This window comes from Miniopterus schreibersii (genome assembly GCF_964146895.1).
Source record: "Miniopterus schreibersii genome assembly, chromosome: 15".
Taxonomy (NCBI): domain Eukaryota; kingdom Metazoa; phylum Chordata; class Mammalia; order Chiroptera; family Miniopteridae; genus Miniopterus; species Miniopterus schreibersii.
This window is the reverse complement of record NC_138115.1, coordinates 46,124,328-46,138,346: the sequence shown is the minus strand read 5'-3', so window position 1 is coordinate 46,138,346 and position 14,019 is coordinate 46,124,328. Positions and strand designations below refer to the sequence as shown.

Sequence of the window (14,019 nt, the reverse complement as noted above, 5' to 3'; positions counted from 1 at the left end):
GCTTAATGGGGAAAGGGCAGGGGGAGAGTCAAATATTTTTAGGGAAGATGAATGGGCCCTTAGAAGAAGATGGGAAGGTTGATAGTTTGTCTGGGTGTGGTGTTGACTTCTGGTCTCTCTTGTGACAAGACTCAATCTTCCTGGATGATGAAACTCCTGGGAGATTTATGACACTCAAATTCCTTTTGGAGGATCTGCCTTTAGGCAGATAGGAGGAGGTCAGAGAAAGCCTCTCCCTGCATTTGCTGTTTTTTAAGTGCCTCGAGCTCAAAATCATCAGTGTGTCGAAGTGGGATATTTGGGGGGTGATGTGTTCTGCTACCCTTTGTAAGGAACAGCTCAGACAAAGGGTAAGGCCAGAGGGGCTGGGGAAAAGGGGATGAATAGTGGGCAACACCCAGAGCCAGAAGACTGGGGAGGGGCAGACAGGGGCCTAGGGAAGAAAAGGTCCCCAGGGCAGAGCCAGAGCCACTTTGCTTTACCGAGGCCCAGGGAGGTGTGGCGGGAGTGGGAAGGCAGCTAAGGCTCTCCTGTCTGGCGGAGTGAGCCCTGAAAGCCAAGCCCCAGCCACTCTTTCCTTGGCCATTGCTCAGGGTGGCATTTGCAGCCTGGGGGTTGAGGTCATGTCTCCCTCAGCGCCAAAGACCGGGCTTGTTCACTGCTTGTTATAAAATGCCACGGTCCCCCAGCTCTGAGTTCCTCTCATCACTCAACCTCCTCCCTGTGCAGGTATCCGCCTGGGCCCCCACGTCACCCTGTGGGACTTGGGAGAAAAGGGAACCGACACAAATAGGCTGCTGGCTGGGCCGCGAGTCATAAAGTCCTCTCTTCTGCCTGCATCTGTAGAACAGGAAAGCCTTACTTGTTAGCTTCTAAGGAGGGCAAACTTGAACCCCAGCCCCGCCAGCCCGCTGAGGTAGGAAGGGAGATGTCCACCGGAGGAGATGGGGGTGCTTAGAGCAGAGTGGGGAGCTCCAGGCGGTGGGATCACACCAAGGCCATGCTCACAAGCTGGGGACTTGAGCTCCAGTGAGCAGAACCCTTGGAGGGTTTGAGTCAGCAGTTCGGGTTCTAGAAAGAACTTCGAGGTGGAGAAGGGTCGATGGGGTAAGTCACAAGAGGTATGAAGGACACGGATGGGCATCGGAGGTCATACAGGTCCCCTGGACACAGAGACAAGGGAGTCAGATCCCAGAGGTGGTCACTGACCTGGAGTAGATGAGATTGTCCAGGGGGAGAAAGGGTCTTGGCCAGAACCCAGAAGGAGTGCTCGGGAAGTAGGCGTTGGATCGAAGGCAGGGAAAGGGGGCCTAACTCTGAGACCAGGGACAGACAAAGAAAGGAAACCAGTGGCGGGCATCCCCAAAGGCCAGCAGGTCACTGGGCCTGTGGTGCCGCAGTCCCAGCCTGCAGCCTTGTCCTGGCCAGGCCATGGCAGGGCTGAGGAGGAGGCAGGGAGGGGAGCGCACTGTACTCCCCGACCTCAGGAGACCGCAGCGGCCAGAGCTAAGGCCATGCTGGGGTGCAGGCCGCGAGGTTGGCACGGAGGACCCAGGGAAGGCTTGGGAGGAATCACGGCATTTAATCAGTGTGTACTGAGGGTCTCCCAGGGCCGGACCCTGGCTAGGTCGTGCATAGGGAGGGACCAGAAGAGTTTGCCTTGAGCATAAGCCAGGCAAGTGATGGGAAGGCAGCGAGGTCCTGGTCCTTAGATTTGCATTGTCCCCGGAGCAAGCTGGCTGGGGCAGGGGGCAGGAATGTGCCCTGGAGGAGTGGAGTCCCAGCTGGACACCCGTCCAGCTGGAGCAGCGGTGGCAGTGAGGTAACGTGTAAAGGAGCCTGGCCAGTGCGCCTGTCCTGTATGTAACTTGGGGTAACTTGACAGAAGGGTATAGGGAGCCTCCAAATGCCTTGAAGGAAGGAGGGGTGGAAAAACATAATAATTAAGCATCTACCAGGTGCCTGGCACTCACTAGGTGCTTTCTGTGCTTTTCCCAATCTCTGAAGAATATCATCAAGGTACAGAGTCAGATTCAGTAGGTCTGGGGTGAGGTTTCTAATAAGCTCCCCGCTGGGACCACACTGTGAGCAGAAAAGCTGTAGCTCATTTAATCTGCACCCCAATGCTGTCCAGTGAGTATAATGGGCTCCCTTTCACAAACAGGAAAACTGATGTTTTGTGGGTTTTCTCTGCTTGCCTGAAGGCATGCCATTAAAGAGAGGTGCACGGTTCCCTGCCCTCCACCCGGGTTTGGGCATTTTCCCAAGCCCTCAGTAATGCTTCCGATCATATTCTATCATGTTAGATAGGTCATAAGTGATGTACTCAGTCACTGCCCCCTGCTCCTCAAGCCCCTTGGACATTTAGGCTGGAGCATCCTTAGATAAATGGTCTCCCTTATTGGTTTGTAAAGAAAACCAGCATCATTACCCCACTCTGACTTCTAACCACAGTGCCCACCCCACCTGCCCACAGGGCTGGCTGAAAAATAACCTCAGATCCTCACTCCCCCCAGCCTCCTCTTGGTCTGCCCCAGGCCCGGGTCTCCTCGGTCTGTCCTGAGCCTGCCTGCAGCAACATCTCAAGATAACCTACCTCACAGGAAGCCAGACACGATTGGCTAACTTTGCAAATAAAGATACCCTCAGAGGGAGGGAAGGGAAATGCTCTCTGGCAGTCTGCGGGAGACACTGTGTCCGATTGGCAGGTCCAGAAGCTTCCTCCCCAAGCCCAGCCCAGGTAGGAGCAGAGGACTCCTCAGCCCTGTGGGCAGGTGGGGCGGGCACTGTGGTCAGAAGTCAGGGTGGGGTAATGATGCTGGTTTTCTTTACAAACCAACAAGGGAGACCATTTATCTAAGGATGCTCCAGCCCAAATGTCCAAGGGGCTTGAGGAGCAGGGGGCAGTGACTGAGTAGATCACTTATGATCTATCTAACATGATAGAATATGATTGGAAGCATTACTGAGGGCTTGGGAAAATGCTCTTGATTTGACATTTAAAAAAAAAAGTGCATCTGAATGATATTGTAGAATTATTGTTAACTTTTTAAGGTGAGAAACTGTATTAAAGTGTTTTTTTTTAGAGGCGTCTTTATCCGTCTGGAGATGCACACTTAACTGTGTGTGGGTGAAATGCTATGATGTCTGGATTTATTTATAAACAATCCAGCAGGGCACGAAGTGGGCAATAGATGAAATATTAACCATGAGATGCTCTTTGCTGATGCTGAGTGATGAGCTTATGGGGGATCTCTCTGCTTTTATGAAAGCTTGACATTTTTATAATAAAAATAGCACCTGCATTTTAAATATAAATATACTTAGCATGAATATATGAATATAAAAATATGCATAAAGATTGGATTTAAAAAGCTAAAAGCTAGCTGAGGTTGAATCTGGGAAGTTAAATTGTAGATAGTTTTGTTTTTTACTTTTATTTTCATGCTTTTGGTAACATCTACATTTTTATGAAGATTGAAGAGCGCCTATTAAATTTTATGAAGAGCGCCTATTACATTTATGATGAAAACAATTTTAATTAACAAATTGCTGGCGCAAGTTTGATGTTCAGTATTGATGTGCACGTTATTGCCATTGTGAGGACACTCAGGCTCAGAAGGTTTGCGTCGTTGGAAAACGGTCTTTGGAAAGAAATTATGAGTGGGCACAGTTAGATGCCTCCTAGTTCTCAGGCTGGCCTGGCTCTTCCCCACACCCTTGGGAAAGAAGCACCTACTGTGTGTCAGCCACATGCCAGTCATCCCCCCCACCTCCATCCCCACCCCCGCTTGACAACTGTCGCTCTCCCCACTTCACAGATGGGGCAGGGAGTCTGTGTGCTTCAAGATCACTGGCTACTTTCAAAAGAGGTTGTGAGGGGCAGGAGAGGAAGGGACATGCCAGAGCTGACGCAGTACAGGACCACCTTCCGTCCCCTTCCCCACCCTCCTCCCCCTCATCCCCACCCTCCAGAAAGCACCCCATCCCACTCTGGCGGGGCTTCGGAAGGGGAGCAGTGTCAGAGACCCTGGCCTCAAAGAACAGGCTTCCCGAGATCTGGGACATTCGGCTGTCCCCTCCCCAGCCCCACCTCTGACCTGGAACGGAGTCCTAGCTACCCATTTTCATCCGGCTCAAACTTTTGCCCCCTGGTCAGTGTTCAGAACCAGCGCGAGCTGGACAGGGAGCGGAATGCCTGCTGTCCCATAGCAGGTCGCAGTTATGAGCCAGGTGGCACAGGCCAGGTCTTGGCTGATTTTCCAAGGACTTGTTCCGATTCCCAGCAGCACAGACCAGGATCCCCAGTGCTTGCACTCTCTGAGTCACTGAGTCAGCCCGGGAGCACCAAGGGAAGCCTGGGACTTCTAGCCCCATCCTGAGCCCGCCTGCCTGCCTTGGGGGCTCAGACCACAAAGGGCTGGAATTCTCATGGCTCTCTGGACACAGTGGGCGCTTCGACCACCTCATCTCTGGGTCAGTTATTTTTTTAAAAATATATCTTTATTGATTTCAGAGCGAGGAAGGGAGAGGGAGAGAGCGAGAGAAACATCAATGATGGGAGTTATTGATTGGCTGCCTCCTGCGCGCCCCCTGCTGGGGATCAAGCCTGAAACCAGGGCATGTGCCCTGACCAGGAATCGAACAGCGATCTCCTGGATCCTAGGTCGATGCTCAACCACTGAGCCATGCCAGCCAGGCCAAAGAGCAGCTATTTTTGGATTGTGAGTCTTGGTAGGAAGAAAAGCTATATCGCGTCTCTTCAAATATCTTCCTAGACCCTTTTGGGCCATTTCCTTAATCCTATGTTTATTGTGAAACATACACCCAAAGAACAGTGTGCAGGTTAACAAATTATTACAAATTGATCCCCAGGCAGTGGGAGAGAACTGGGCCGGCCCCAGCAGCCTCCCTCGCTCTCTTCCTGACCCCCATGCCCAGCCTCCCAGAAGCCACCGCGACCCTGACTTTTATGCTCATTACTTGCTCTTATACTTTCACTCCCCAGATGCGCATCCCTAACCAATGTGGGTTACCACTGGGACCCAGGGCGTTTGGCTGCCCCCTCCCCTCTATGTGTGGATTCATGTAGTCGTCTGCCTTTCGGTCTGTGTTTTAAACTGCACCCGTGTTGGAGGTGTGGATGCCCGGGCAGAAATGCTGATGGCAGCGTTGTTCACGGTGGCCTCACGCTGAGCGCCCTGCGTGTGCCCACGGAGGGGAGCACTCACACGGTGGCACCCGGCGCAGCAGTGAGAACGACAGCCCACAGCCTCAGCCTCTGGGTGACGAGGCACCTCCAGAAATGCTGAGATGAACTTGCAGATAACACAAAATCGGTCTCTATCTGCAAGGCAGTTACCGCATGCACCTCACTAGGCACAATTTCCAGTCCCATGAGCAAGAATCACGGCATTGCTCTCAGGGGGTTACAGCTTAGAGAAGTGAATTAGCTCAGACAATGAAACGGGGAGGTGGTCCCAGAGGGGGTGCTTGGTAAGACACCAGTAATTTTTATTTGGCCTTTTCAAAGTCATTTATAATTTCTCCTTATAGTTCCTTAGCGTGGAATTTGAAACTACTCTGCCTACCCCTTTTCTGCCTTCTTGGTTTATGCTCTCTCTGAGTCCTTACTGGAGCCCTATGCTCAAACGAAACCAGACTTTCCAGAATGCTCTGGGGATAAGCCAGCCTCTTCTGACTCCACCTGGTAAAAGTCAGGGGCCCAAACAGCTGGGGGTGTGGGCTGGGGGCCAGACAGAGAACCTTCCTATCAAGAACAAAGTGAAGTTCAAGACTTGTCAGGACGTGAAATCAACTGATCTAGCTTCCTGCCTCTGAACACAACCCCATCAGGCCCTGGCTGCTTTGGCTCAGTGGTTAGAGCGTCGGCCCTCGGACTGAAGGGTCCCGGGTTTGATTCCGGCCAAGGGCGGGTGCCTCGGTTGCAGGCTCGATCCCCGGCCCTGGTTGGGGCACGTACCGGAGGCAACCAACCGATGTGTCTCTCTCACGTCAATGTTCTTCCCTCTCTCTCTCTCCCACTCTCTCTGAAAAGCAATAGGAAAAATATCCTCTGGTAGGGATAAATAAATAAATAAATAAATAGAAAATAAACACAGCCCCATCCGAACACTGGCTGGCAGTCCACAAGCCCAGAAGCTTCGTGTCCCCTGGGCAGGCTGCTGGGCAGCCACTCTGTCGTCACTCAGTCACACTTTCACTGACCCAGGACTCAACTTGCTCTTTAAAGATATTTCCTCCTGTTGGGATCTGTTGAGAGTTGAGCATGGCCCTGCCCTTCGAGACAGTCTGCTCCGAGGCTTTCCTTTCACACATCAAGAAATTGAGGCAGAGCTGGGAGAGGCCCAGGGTCTCTCAGGCATCCAAGGGGTGTGTGGCCCCTCTGAAGTCCACTGCTCTGAAAAGCATCACCATACATTTGAAGGCAGAACATAAGCCAGCCCCTCAGCCTTCAGCCGTTTCCTCTCCAGAGAAAAGGACCCCGATTTCCTCACCAGCATTGATGAGAGCTAGATTCTGGGGGTCAGGCCTGCCAGCAAGGACCACCTAGTTGTGGCTGGAAAGGTGATTAATAACCCCCCCTCCACCTCCCTTTCCAGCCCATGGATTCGCAGGGGGTCAGATACCAGGTTCTGAGTCCAGAAGGGAAAACCCAGGTAGAGTGTTCAGGCTGGCACCACGGGTCACCTTCTTCGCAGGGCACTGGCTCTGCTGCTTTTCAGTTCTAGTTCTAGAGAAGGGGCTGCAATGAGCCAGCTGTGCTTCCCCTCCGAGAGGAAGAGCCTCGTGCAGTGCAGGGAGCGCAGAGAAACGCCTCTGGGTTCACCTCCTGACCGGGAATCGAACCACGATCTCCTGGATCCCAGGTTGATGCTCAACCGCTGAGCCACACCAGCCAGGCATAAACTTCACCATTTTTGTTTAACATTAGACTGCACCTCAAACCCAGCCTTCACTCAAGAGCCTCAAAAGCCATAAACGGAGACGAAGGAGGGTAAAAACAAACGAAAAACACCCAAAAGAAGATGCGTGGAGCTAGCAAACAGCGAGGGGACTGAAACCACAGAAAGACGGACGCAACTGAACAGGACTTTGGACAGAAGAAGATGGTTTGGGCCACCCAATAAGGGAGGAAGTCTAGAAAAGGGAAGCTGATTGGAAACGGTGGGTAATGATAACCAAAAACAAAAAAAAAGTTAAAAAAAAAAAAGAGTGGGCTGGAGAAAAGGAAGTGGATGAGCGGAAGCAGAAGAGCTGGGCAGGGAGGCGGCGGGGCGCCCCGCAGCAGGCCCTGCAAAAGTCATTCCTGCGGCCCCAGGCGGCACGCAGAGCTCAGCTGCCGCTTCAGCTCACGCCCCCGGCTCACGCAGGCGATAAAGCGACAGCCGCCCGCACCCTGGCCGCATGGAACCCTTGGTCTAACTGAACGCTCAGGGCTGACGCTGTGTTTGGCTGATGTCCCCATGTGCCCCCTGCCATGCTGAGCCCAGTGTCTGTGCGACTTCATATGTGTTTGCTGAGTGGATGTTGAGCCCTTCCGACCAGGACCACCCCTGGCTTATTTGGCATCTTGGTGCCAATTAGATAAAGGATCCCTGTGCATGTGGCAGCCCTGAGCCAGGGTGCCTGGCAAGGTGAGGACCTGGGAGCCAGTTGTTTATCTCTAACTACCTCTACCTTCTCCAGGCTCTTGTCCCAGCCTTCCCCTTCCTCTCATCACAAATGTCCCTGGAGCCATTCAACAGGGCAGTGAATTAAACATAGGCCTTTCCCTTCAGAATCACAGAGGATTAAATAGATACGCAGAGTGTTTAACAACGAGCTGGCAAACTCAGTGAAAGCTCAGTAAAGCTGGCTTCACTCCCTCTTCCTTGGTCCGGCCCCACCCCAAAAAAATCTGAAAATAAAACTTTTTTTTTTTTTTAATTTTAGGAAAAAAAAAGAGAACAACCTTTACAGACCAAATTTCCACAATACCTAGGGTGGGGGTGAAACATGAGTCCACAGGCAGCCTGGATGATTCCAAAGGTCCAAGGTGTTTCTACTTCCTCACCTAGTGCACTTATTAAGTGTCTGCTGTATGCAATGCACTGTGCCAGGTGCTTGCTTCAAAACAGCTCTGTGGGCAGGCATGAGAATGAACCCAATGTTGCAGGTGAGGAATGTGAGGCCCAGAGGTTCCAAGTTCACCCAAGGTCGCTGGGCCAGAGAGGGCAGGCATGGGATGCAATCTCAGGAGAGCTCAAGTCTGCAGCCCTCACCCTTCCTGCCCATCTCCCTGCTCTCCTGCCTCAGTGACCAAGGGGTACCTGCCTGGACATTTGTAGGTGGTCCCTGTGTGTAAGGCACGGTGCCAAGAGTGGGAATCAAACCCACCTCATGCAGATTTGACAAAATCAAGCCAACCCAAAAGCACGAAGGTCCTGGGCTGCAGGACTTAGCACAGGCACACGAAAAGCTGCAAAATGATTTGTATTGACCTCCCTCTCAAGGTCAGCAGGCCAGCTCCTTTCACTGGGGAGGGAGGGAGGGAGGGAGACGGTAGCTAGCCCCAGGGTCCCTAATTATGACCACAAGGGTTTGCCGATTAGTCCACTGTTTGCATGTCTGGGAAGATACGAATCTACGACAAGCCACCAGCACCCAGTAGCAATTCCTCTGTATCCCCCTATGTCAGCTTGCACCATTTGAAACTGACATTTGTGTGGTTCAAAAATGGTTGCATATCAGCTGTTTTATATGGTTCAACTTAAACGTTACTTATTAAGGTCACAGCCAGAGGTTCCTTTCTGAGAAAAGGGCACTGCAGCCTAAAGCAAAGAGTGTAGACTTTCCCTGGGGCTGAGATCCCCATCCAGCCTGAGATGTCCCAGGTCAGAGCCTTGGCCTGCTTCGTCCTGGCAGAGTCCAGGTCAGATGCAGAGATGGGCCGGGACACAAGCAGAGGCTGGATGGGCCCTCGCCCTGGTAGAGAGACCATCTCAGTGAAACCAGCATGAAAAGGAAGCAGTGAGGTGTGGAAACTCCCTTGGTTAAAGAAGTGTGAGCTTTGCTTTTAGTTGTGGTGGGGAGGGAGGCAGTGACAGCCAGGAGGTTGGAGTTTCTGTCTGTGGTATCACAAGTAAGAGCCCGAGGCCCCAGAGACTTATTCTTGCAGCCTCTGGAGTGATGAGCAGTGAGCACTGGCTGGGAGGAAAGGGCTCGGAATGGGACAAGTGTTACTTCCTGCCCTGTGCAGAAGCATCTTCTCTTTCCATTTTTGTTCAGGAGGAAACAGGAAAAAAGAAGAGTGGGAAAGCCAGGCCAAAGTCAAGTGTGGGGCTGGTAATGACCACGTTAGTTAGCCACCCAGGCCCAGTGCAGCAGGCTGAGCACAGTCCCCCATCGTGGATCAAGCAGCACTTTTATGGCTGCAAAGGCCAAAAGCTGGGATAATGGTGACACCCCGTCCTCCCTAGGAGTATCAGAATGACCTACCTCCTGGGTTTGCTTAGAAGTGAGGGATTTCCGATAGGGGAGGCTTTCAGTGCTAAAACTAGAAAAGTCCTAAAAAAAACAAAAAACTGGAGAAGTCCTGGGCAAATCGAGACAAGGTAGTCACTGTAGAGCACGTGAGTCTATGTCTTATCTCTTAAGGAGGGGAAGGACTTGGTTCTGAGGGGAAGGGAAAGAAATGGCCCCAAAAATAAAGACAAGGGCTGCTGGGTGTGGGTCCGCTCAGGGCTCTAGAGAGTGTCTGGGACCCCCCTCTGCAGTCTCAGCTTCCTGCAGGAGACATTAGGGCCCACAGGGCAGAGGAGGTGCATGTAAGGCAAAGGGGCGAAGAATTGCTGTAGGAAGTTGGGACTGGAAGTGCGAATTACGGCTGCACCTCCCACCATCCCACCCTCTCACCTCTCTGCCCATGGTCCTCTTTCCCCCACCCACACACTGGTAAAGCTAGCTACTTTTGGAGAAACTTGTTTGAACAATATTTTTATTGATTTTTAGAGAGAGGAAGCAAGAGGGAGAGAGAAACATCAATCAGCTGCCTCCTACATGCCCTCTACCAGCAATCGAAGTGACAACCTTCCGGTGCTTGGGATGACGCCCAACCAACTGAGCCACACCAGCTGGGGTGGGAGAAACTTTTAAAAATATAAGAAAAAAAAAGGTTTGTCTTGTGATTCAAAAAGCATAGATTTAAATGCTGGCTGCCCCACTGGCTAGGGAGCTTTGGGCCAGTCACTCTCAGAGACCTGGCTTCCTCTCCTGTCACAGGAGTCAGTTACAGCCTCCATCAGAGACAGCCGTGGGGATATGACGACACGGCATGTGTGACATTGGAGAATGTATCACTTAGGCACCAACCAATATTTGTTCCTTCCAGCCCGTCTCTACGATGGGGACAGAGAGAATTCTGACATCTCTCTGCGAGCTCATGCTGTTCCTTGTTTTCCTTTCTGACCCAGGCCTCAGCATGCCTACCCCCTTCCCCGAACCAAGTCCGGAAGACTTTCAGTACGATGAGAGTGCGGAAGCCTGTCATCTGGGGGACATCATGGCCTTTGGGACTACCTTCCTGCCAATCGTGTACTCCCTTGTCTTTGCATTTGGCCTGGTGGGCAATCTGCTGGTGGTGTCCGCCCTCACCCACAGCCGGAAGCCCAAGAGTGTCGCCGACATCTACCTCCTGAACCTGGCCTTGTCCGACCTGCTCTTTGTAGCCACCTTGCCCTTCTGGATTCACTACCAGATAAGGGATCAAGGCTTTGACAATGCTACGTGCAAACTCACGACGGCCTTGTTCTTCATTGGCTTTTTCGGTGGCATATTCTTCATCACCATCATCAGCATCGATAGGTACCAGGCCATCGTCCTGGCTGCCAACTCCATGAGCAACCGGACCGTGCAGCACGGCGTCACCGTCAGCCTCAGCGTCTGGGCAGCAGCTATCCTGGTGGCAGCCCCCCAGTTCATGTTCACCAAGCTTACGGAGAACCAGTGCTTCGGGGACTACCCTGACGTCCTGCGCAACGTCTGGCCCGTGCTCCGCAACATGGAAGCAAATATTCTTGGCTTCCTGCTCCCCCTGCTGATTATGAGTTACTGTTACTTCAGAATCATATGGACACTGTTTTCCTGCAAGAACAAGAAAGCGAAAGCCATTAAACTGATCTTCCTGGTGGTCATTGTATTTTTCCTCTTCTGGACACCCTACCACGTTATGATTTTCTTAGAGACACTCAGTCTCTACAACTTCTTTCCCAACTGTGACACAAAGCGGGATCTGAAATTGGCCCTCAATGTGACTGAGACAATTGCATTTATCCACTGTTGTCTCAATCCCCTCATCTATGCGTTTGCTGGACAGAAGTTCAGAAGGTACCTTGACCATCTGTATAGGAAATGCCTGGCTGTCCTGTGCGGCGGCTCCGTCCACACCGGATTCTCCTCTTCGGAATCACAAAGGAGCCGGAAGGGAAGCGTTCTGAGCAGCAATTTTACTCAGTACACCAGTGAGGGAGATACGTCCGTGCATCTCTGAAGAGATCTCTAAAGCCTTGTCCCTACAGAGACCTGGAGCTCCTGAGTCTGACACTGAAAAATGAGGACAATTTTTTTTTTTTGTTTCTTACATGCAAGAAATGATGGACCCAATGACCTCCCAAAACCCGAAGGTGGTTTTAGAATTGTGCTCAAAATTTAAATAATAAAGGGTATCCGTCTCTTATTGCAAAAGTCAGGATTTTTTTGTTTACAAACGATAAAAGTTTGACTCAGAAGTGCTTAGCTAAAACCGAGGTGGTATTGTTCATGCCATGGCACTGATAAGGGGGAGGCTGAGCCCTCAGAGAGCACAGAAACCAGGGTTTGAATCTAGCCAAAATTTCCTCTCTCTGACTCTCAAATCTCTGAGTGGTGACGGAGCTCCCAGACTCACATAGCACAGCCTTGTCATCACAAAGGGGCTGAGACCCACCCCTCCCTCTTTGGTCTCTAGGTCAAAATTCCAAGGGAAGGGCTCTGATTGGCCAAGTTTGTATCAGATGCCCATCCTTGGATCAGATGGTGGTATCCACGGGATAGATAAGATGGCAGTTTCCCTCCCAGTCTCATGGCTAGAGGTTCAGGGAGACATATTTCCAAGAAGCTGCAGGGGTGGGTGCTGTTTTGATCAGACAGAACAAGAGCTGCCCGCCAACTTTACCATGTGTCTGGCCCAGCCTCCCCTCCAGTCACACCAGCCAGCACACATTACCGGCCTCCCCTTCAATAAACCCCTTGTCACATGTCCCCCAAACATACAAAGGTTCCTCATTGCCAAGTGCCTCAAGTCTGAACTCAAATGCCTGGCCTCTGAGACCCTCCATCATGTGGCCCACCAAGGGATTCCCTATTGCCTCCCCTTTTCAAAGGACTCCGCCCATCCCACCATCTAGATTTCTTCCATCTGGCTTTATGTATCTCCACTAGCTTCTGGGCCCAAGTGGAGAAATAGAAGGAACCCTGGCCCAAACTGAGAAGGGTTTCCAATCCCATCTCTCTATCACTTGCCCACTGGGTAGCCTAGGGCCAACTGAGCTTCAGTTTCCTCGTGTACAGAATGGAGATAATGGCACTTTTCACATTGGTAGCATCATTTCCTGTATGAAGAACCAGCCACCAACTGCTGCAGGTCCCAACACTCTTGCCTGGTTCCCAGACTACAGCTTGCTCCCCACTTGGCACCATGCCTAAGTGGTGGTGTTGACAGAGCCTGGAGGAGCCTGCAGGTCTGCTGCATGGTGTAGCCCAGACACGGAGAAGGCTGGTTCCTAAAGTGGCACTCAGTGGACACTCCTGGATGGACAGATTGATCGCCTGCCCTGACCCAGCACTCCAAACTGCCTTGAACATTCCCTCCCAACCGCCTTGTGACAACCCCATGCCCATCCAGAGATAACCTCACCCATCACTCATGCCACCGCCAACCTGGAGAGCCAAGGTCATGGGAGCGGCTTTCTTTTTTGAGTAAACATTTGGGATGGTCTAAAACGTTAAAGCTTGAAAAACAACTGTAATGATGCTAAAGAAAATGTCACCTGTAATCCAGCCATGCAGCATGGTTATTCACGCATCCGGATCCTGCTCACGCGCTCACGTGTTCAGAATTGCAATCGCAATGCACAGACGGCTTCGCAATCTGCTTCTCCCCCCTAACGTGAGGCCGCACATCCCTGTTTCCCCGTAGTTCATAATGATCATTTTAGGAGCCTCCGGTAGGCTGTGTACTCATTAAAGGCATCTGCCTTGTTGCTGTATTTCTGCTCCCTCCTTGCAGTCAGTGTGTTTGCTTAATCAATGAGAGAATGAATCCTGTCCCATCAAGATCATGTACTGTAATTTACTCCCCATTGCTCTGTGGATAAACATTCCACTCATTTCCAATATTTACCGAATACATACGTGTGTGATTTCCTTTCTCCTATTCACTTACTCCCTTTGAATAAATTCCGCACCAAGGGGGTAACTGGGTCAAAGGGCAGACGAACTTTTTAGCTGCTGACACATGCATGTGAAAGTGGGATGTCACAAAACCTTTGTTAAGCACGGATTCTATGCAGTGTGTGAGCTCAGCTCCAGAGTTGTTCCGAAGATGAGACCGGGCCTCTGCCCTTGATGCTTAAGCGGTGCTTAACATTTAAATGCAGAACAGAGAAGTGAACAAATAAGTATGATTTGCATTAATTGGTAACACAAGGCTGGTGACATGTGACCTGAGTGTGTAAAGGAAAGGGGCTCTCCAGGCCAAAAAGGAAGAAATGACATTCTAGATGAAAACTACACCTGGGACCATGGAGACCCAACTCTGAGAGGTCCACCTTGGGTACCACCTGGTCCCTAGGTGGTGTCCCATTAGTGCCCTCAAAGTTGGGCAGCCTGTCCCAACTCACGAGGTAATTTTCTTCTCCATCCGTGCCCACTCTCCTGGCCCATGGGGACCACGTGGGTTTCAACATGACTTGTAATACT

At 51.5% G+C, this 14,019-nt stretch overlaps 1 protein-coding gene across 2 annotated transcripts; it reads left to right on the top strand.

The window, feature by feature from the left end:
- The first annotated feature begins 796 nt into the window (after positions 1–796).
- On the top strand, positions 797–13,432 carry CX3CR1 (C-X3-C motif chemokine receptor 1). 2 transcript variants are annotated; one of them, XM_081159652.1, is made up of 2 exons: positions 797–916; positions 10,476–13,300. In XM_081159652.1, exon 2 carries the CDS (start codon positions 10,484–10,486, stop codon positions 11,549–11,551), a length of 1,068 nt encoding a protein of 355 aa, XP_081015778.1. In that variant the 5' UTR covers positions 797–916; positions 10,476–10,483; the 3' UTR covers positions 11,552–13,300. The 2 variants fall into 2 exon arrangements, with proteins under 2 accessions (XP_081015778.1, XP_081015777.1); XM_081159651.1 differs by lacking the exon at positions 797–916 and adding an exon at positions 2,666–2,740 and having other exon boundaries at positions 10,476–13,432.
- Positions 13,433–14,019: the final 587 nt, after the last annotated feature.

What these genes read in the sequence shown, in the direction of transcription:
- CX3CR1 (XM_081159651.1), top strand. Translation starts at nt 10,484, where the DNA reads ATGCCTACCCCCTTCCCCGAACCAAGTCCGGAAGACTTTCAGTACGAT.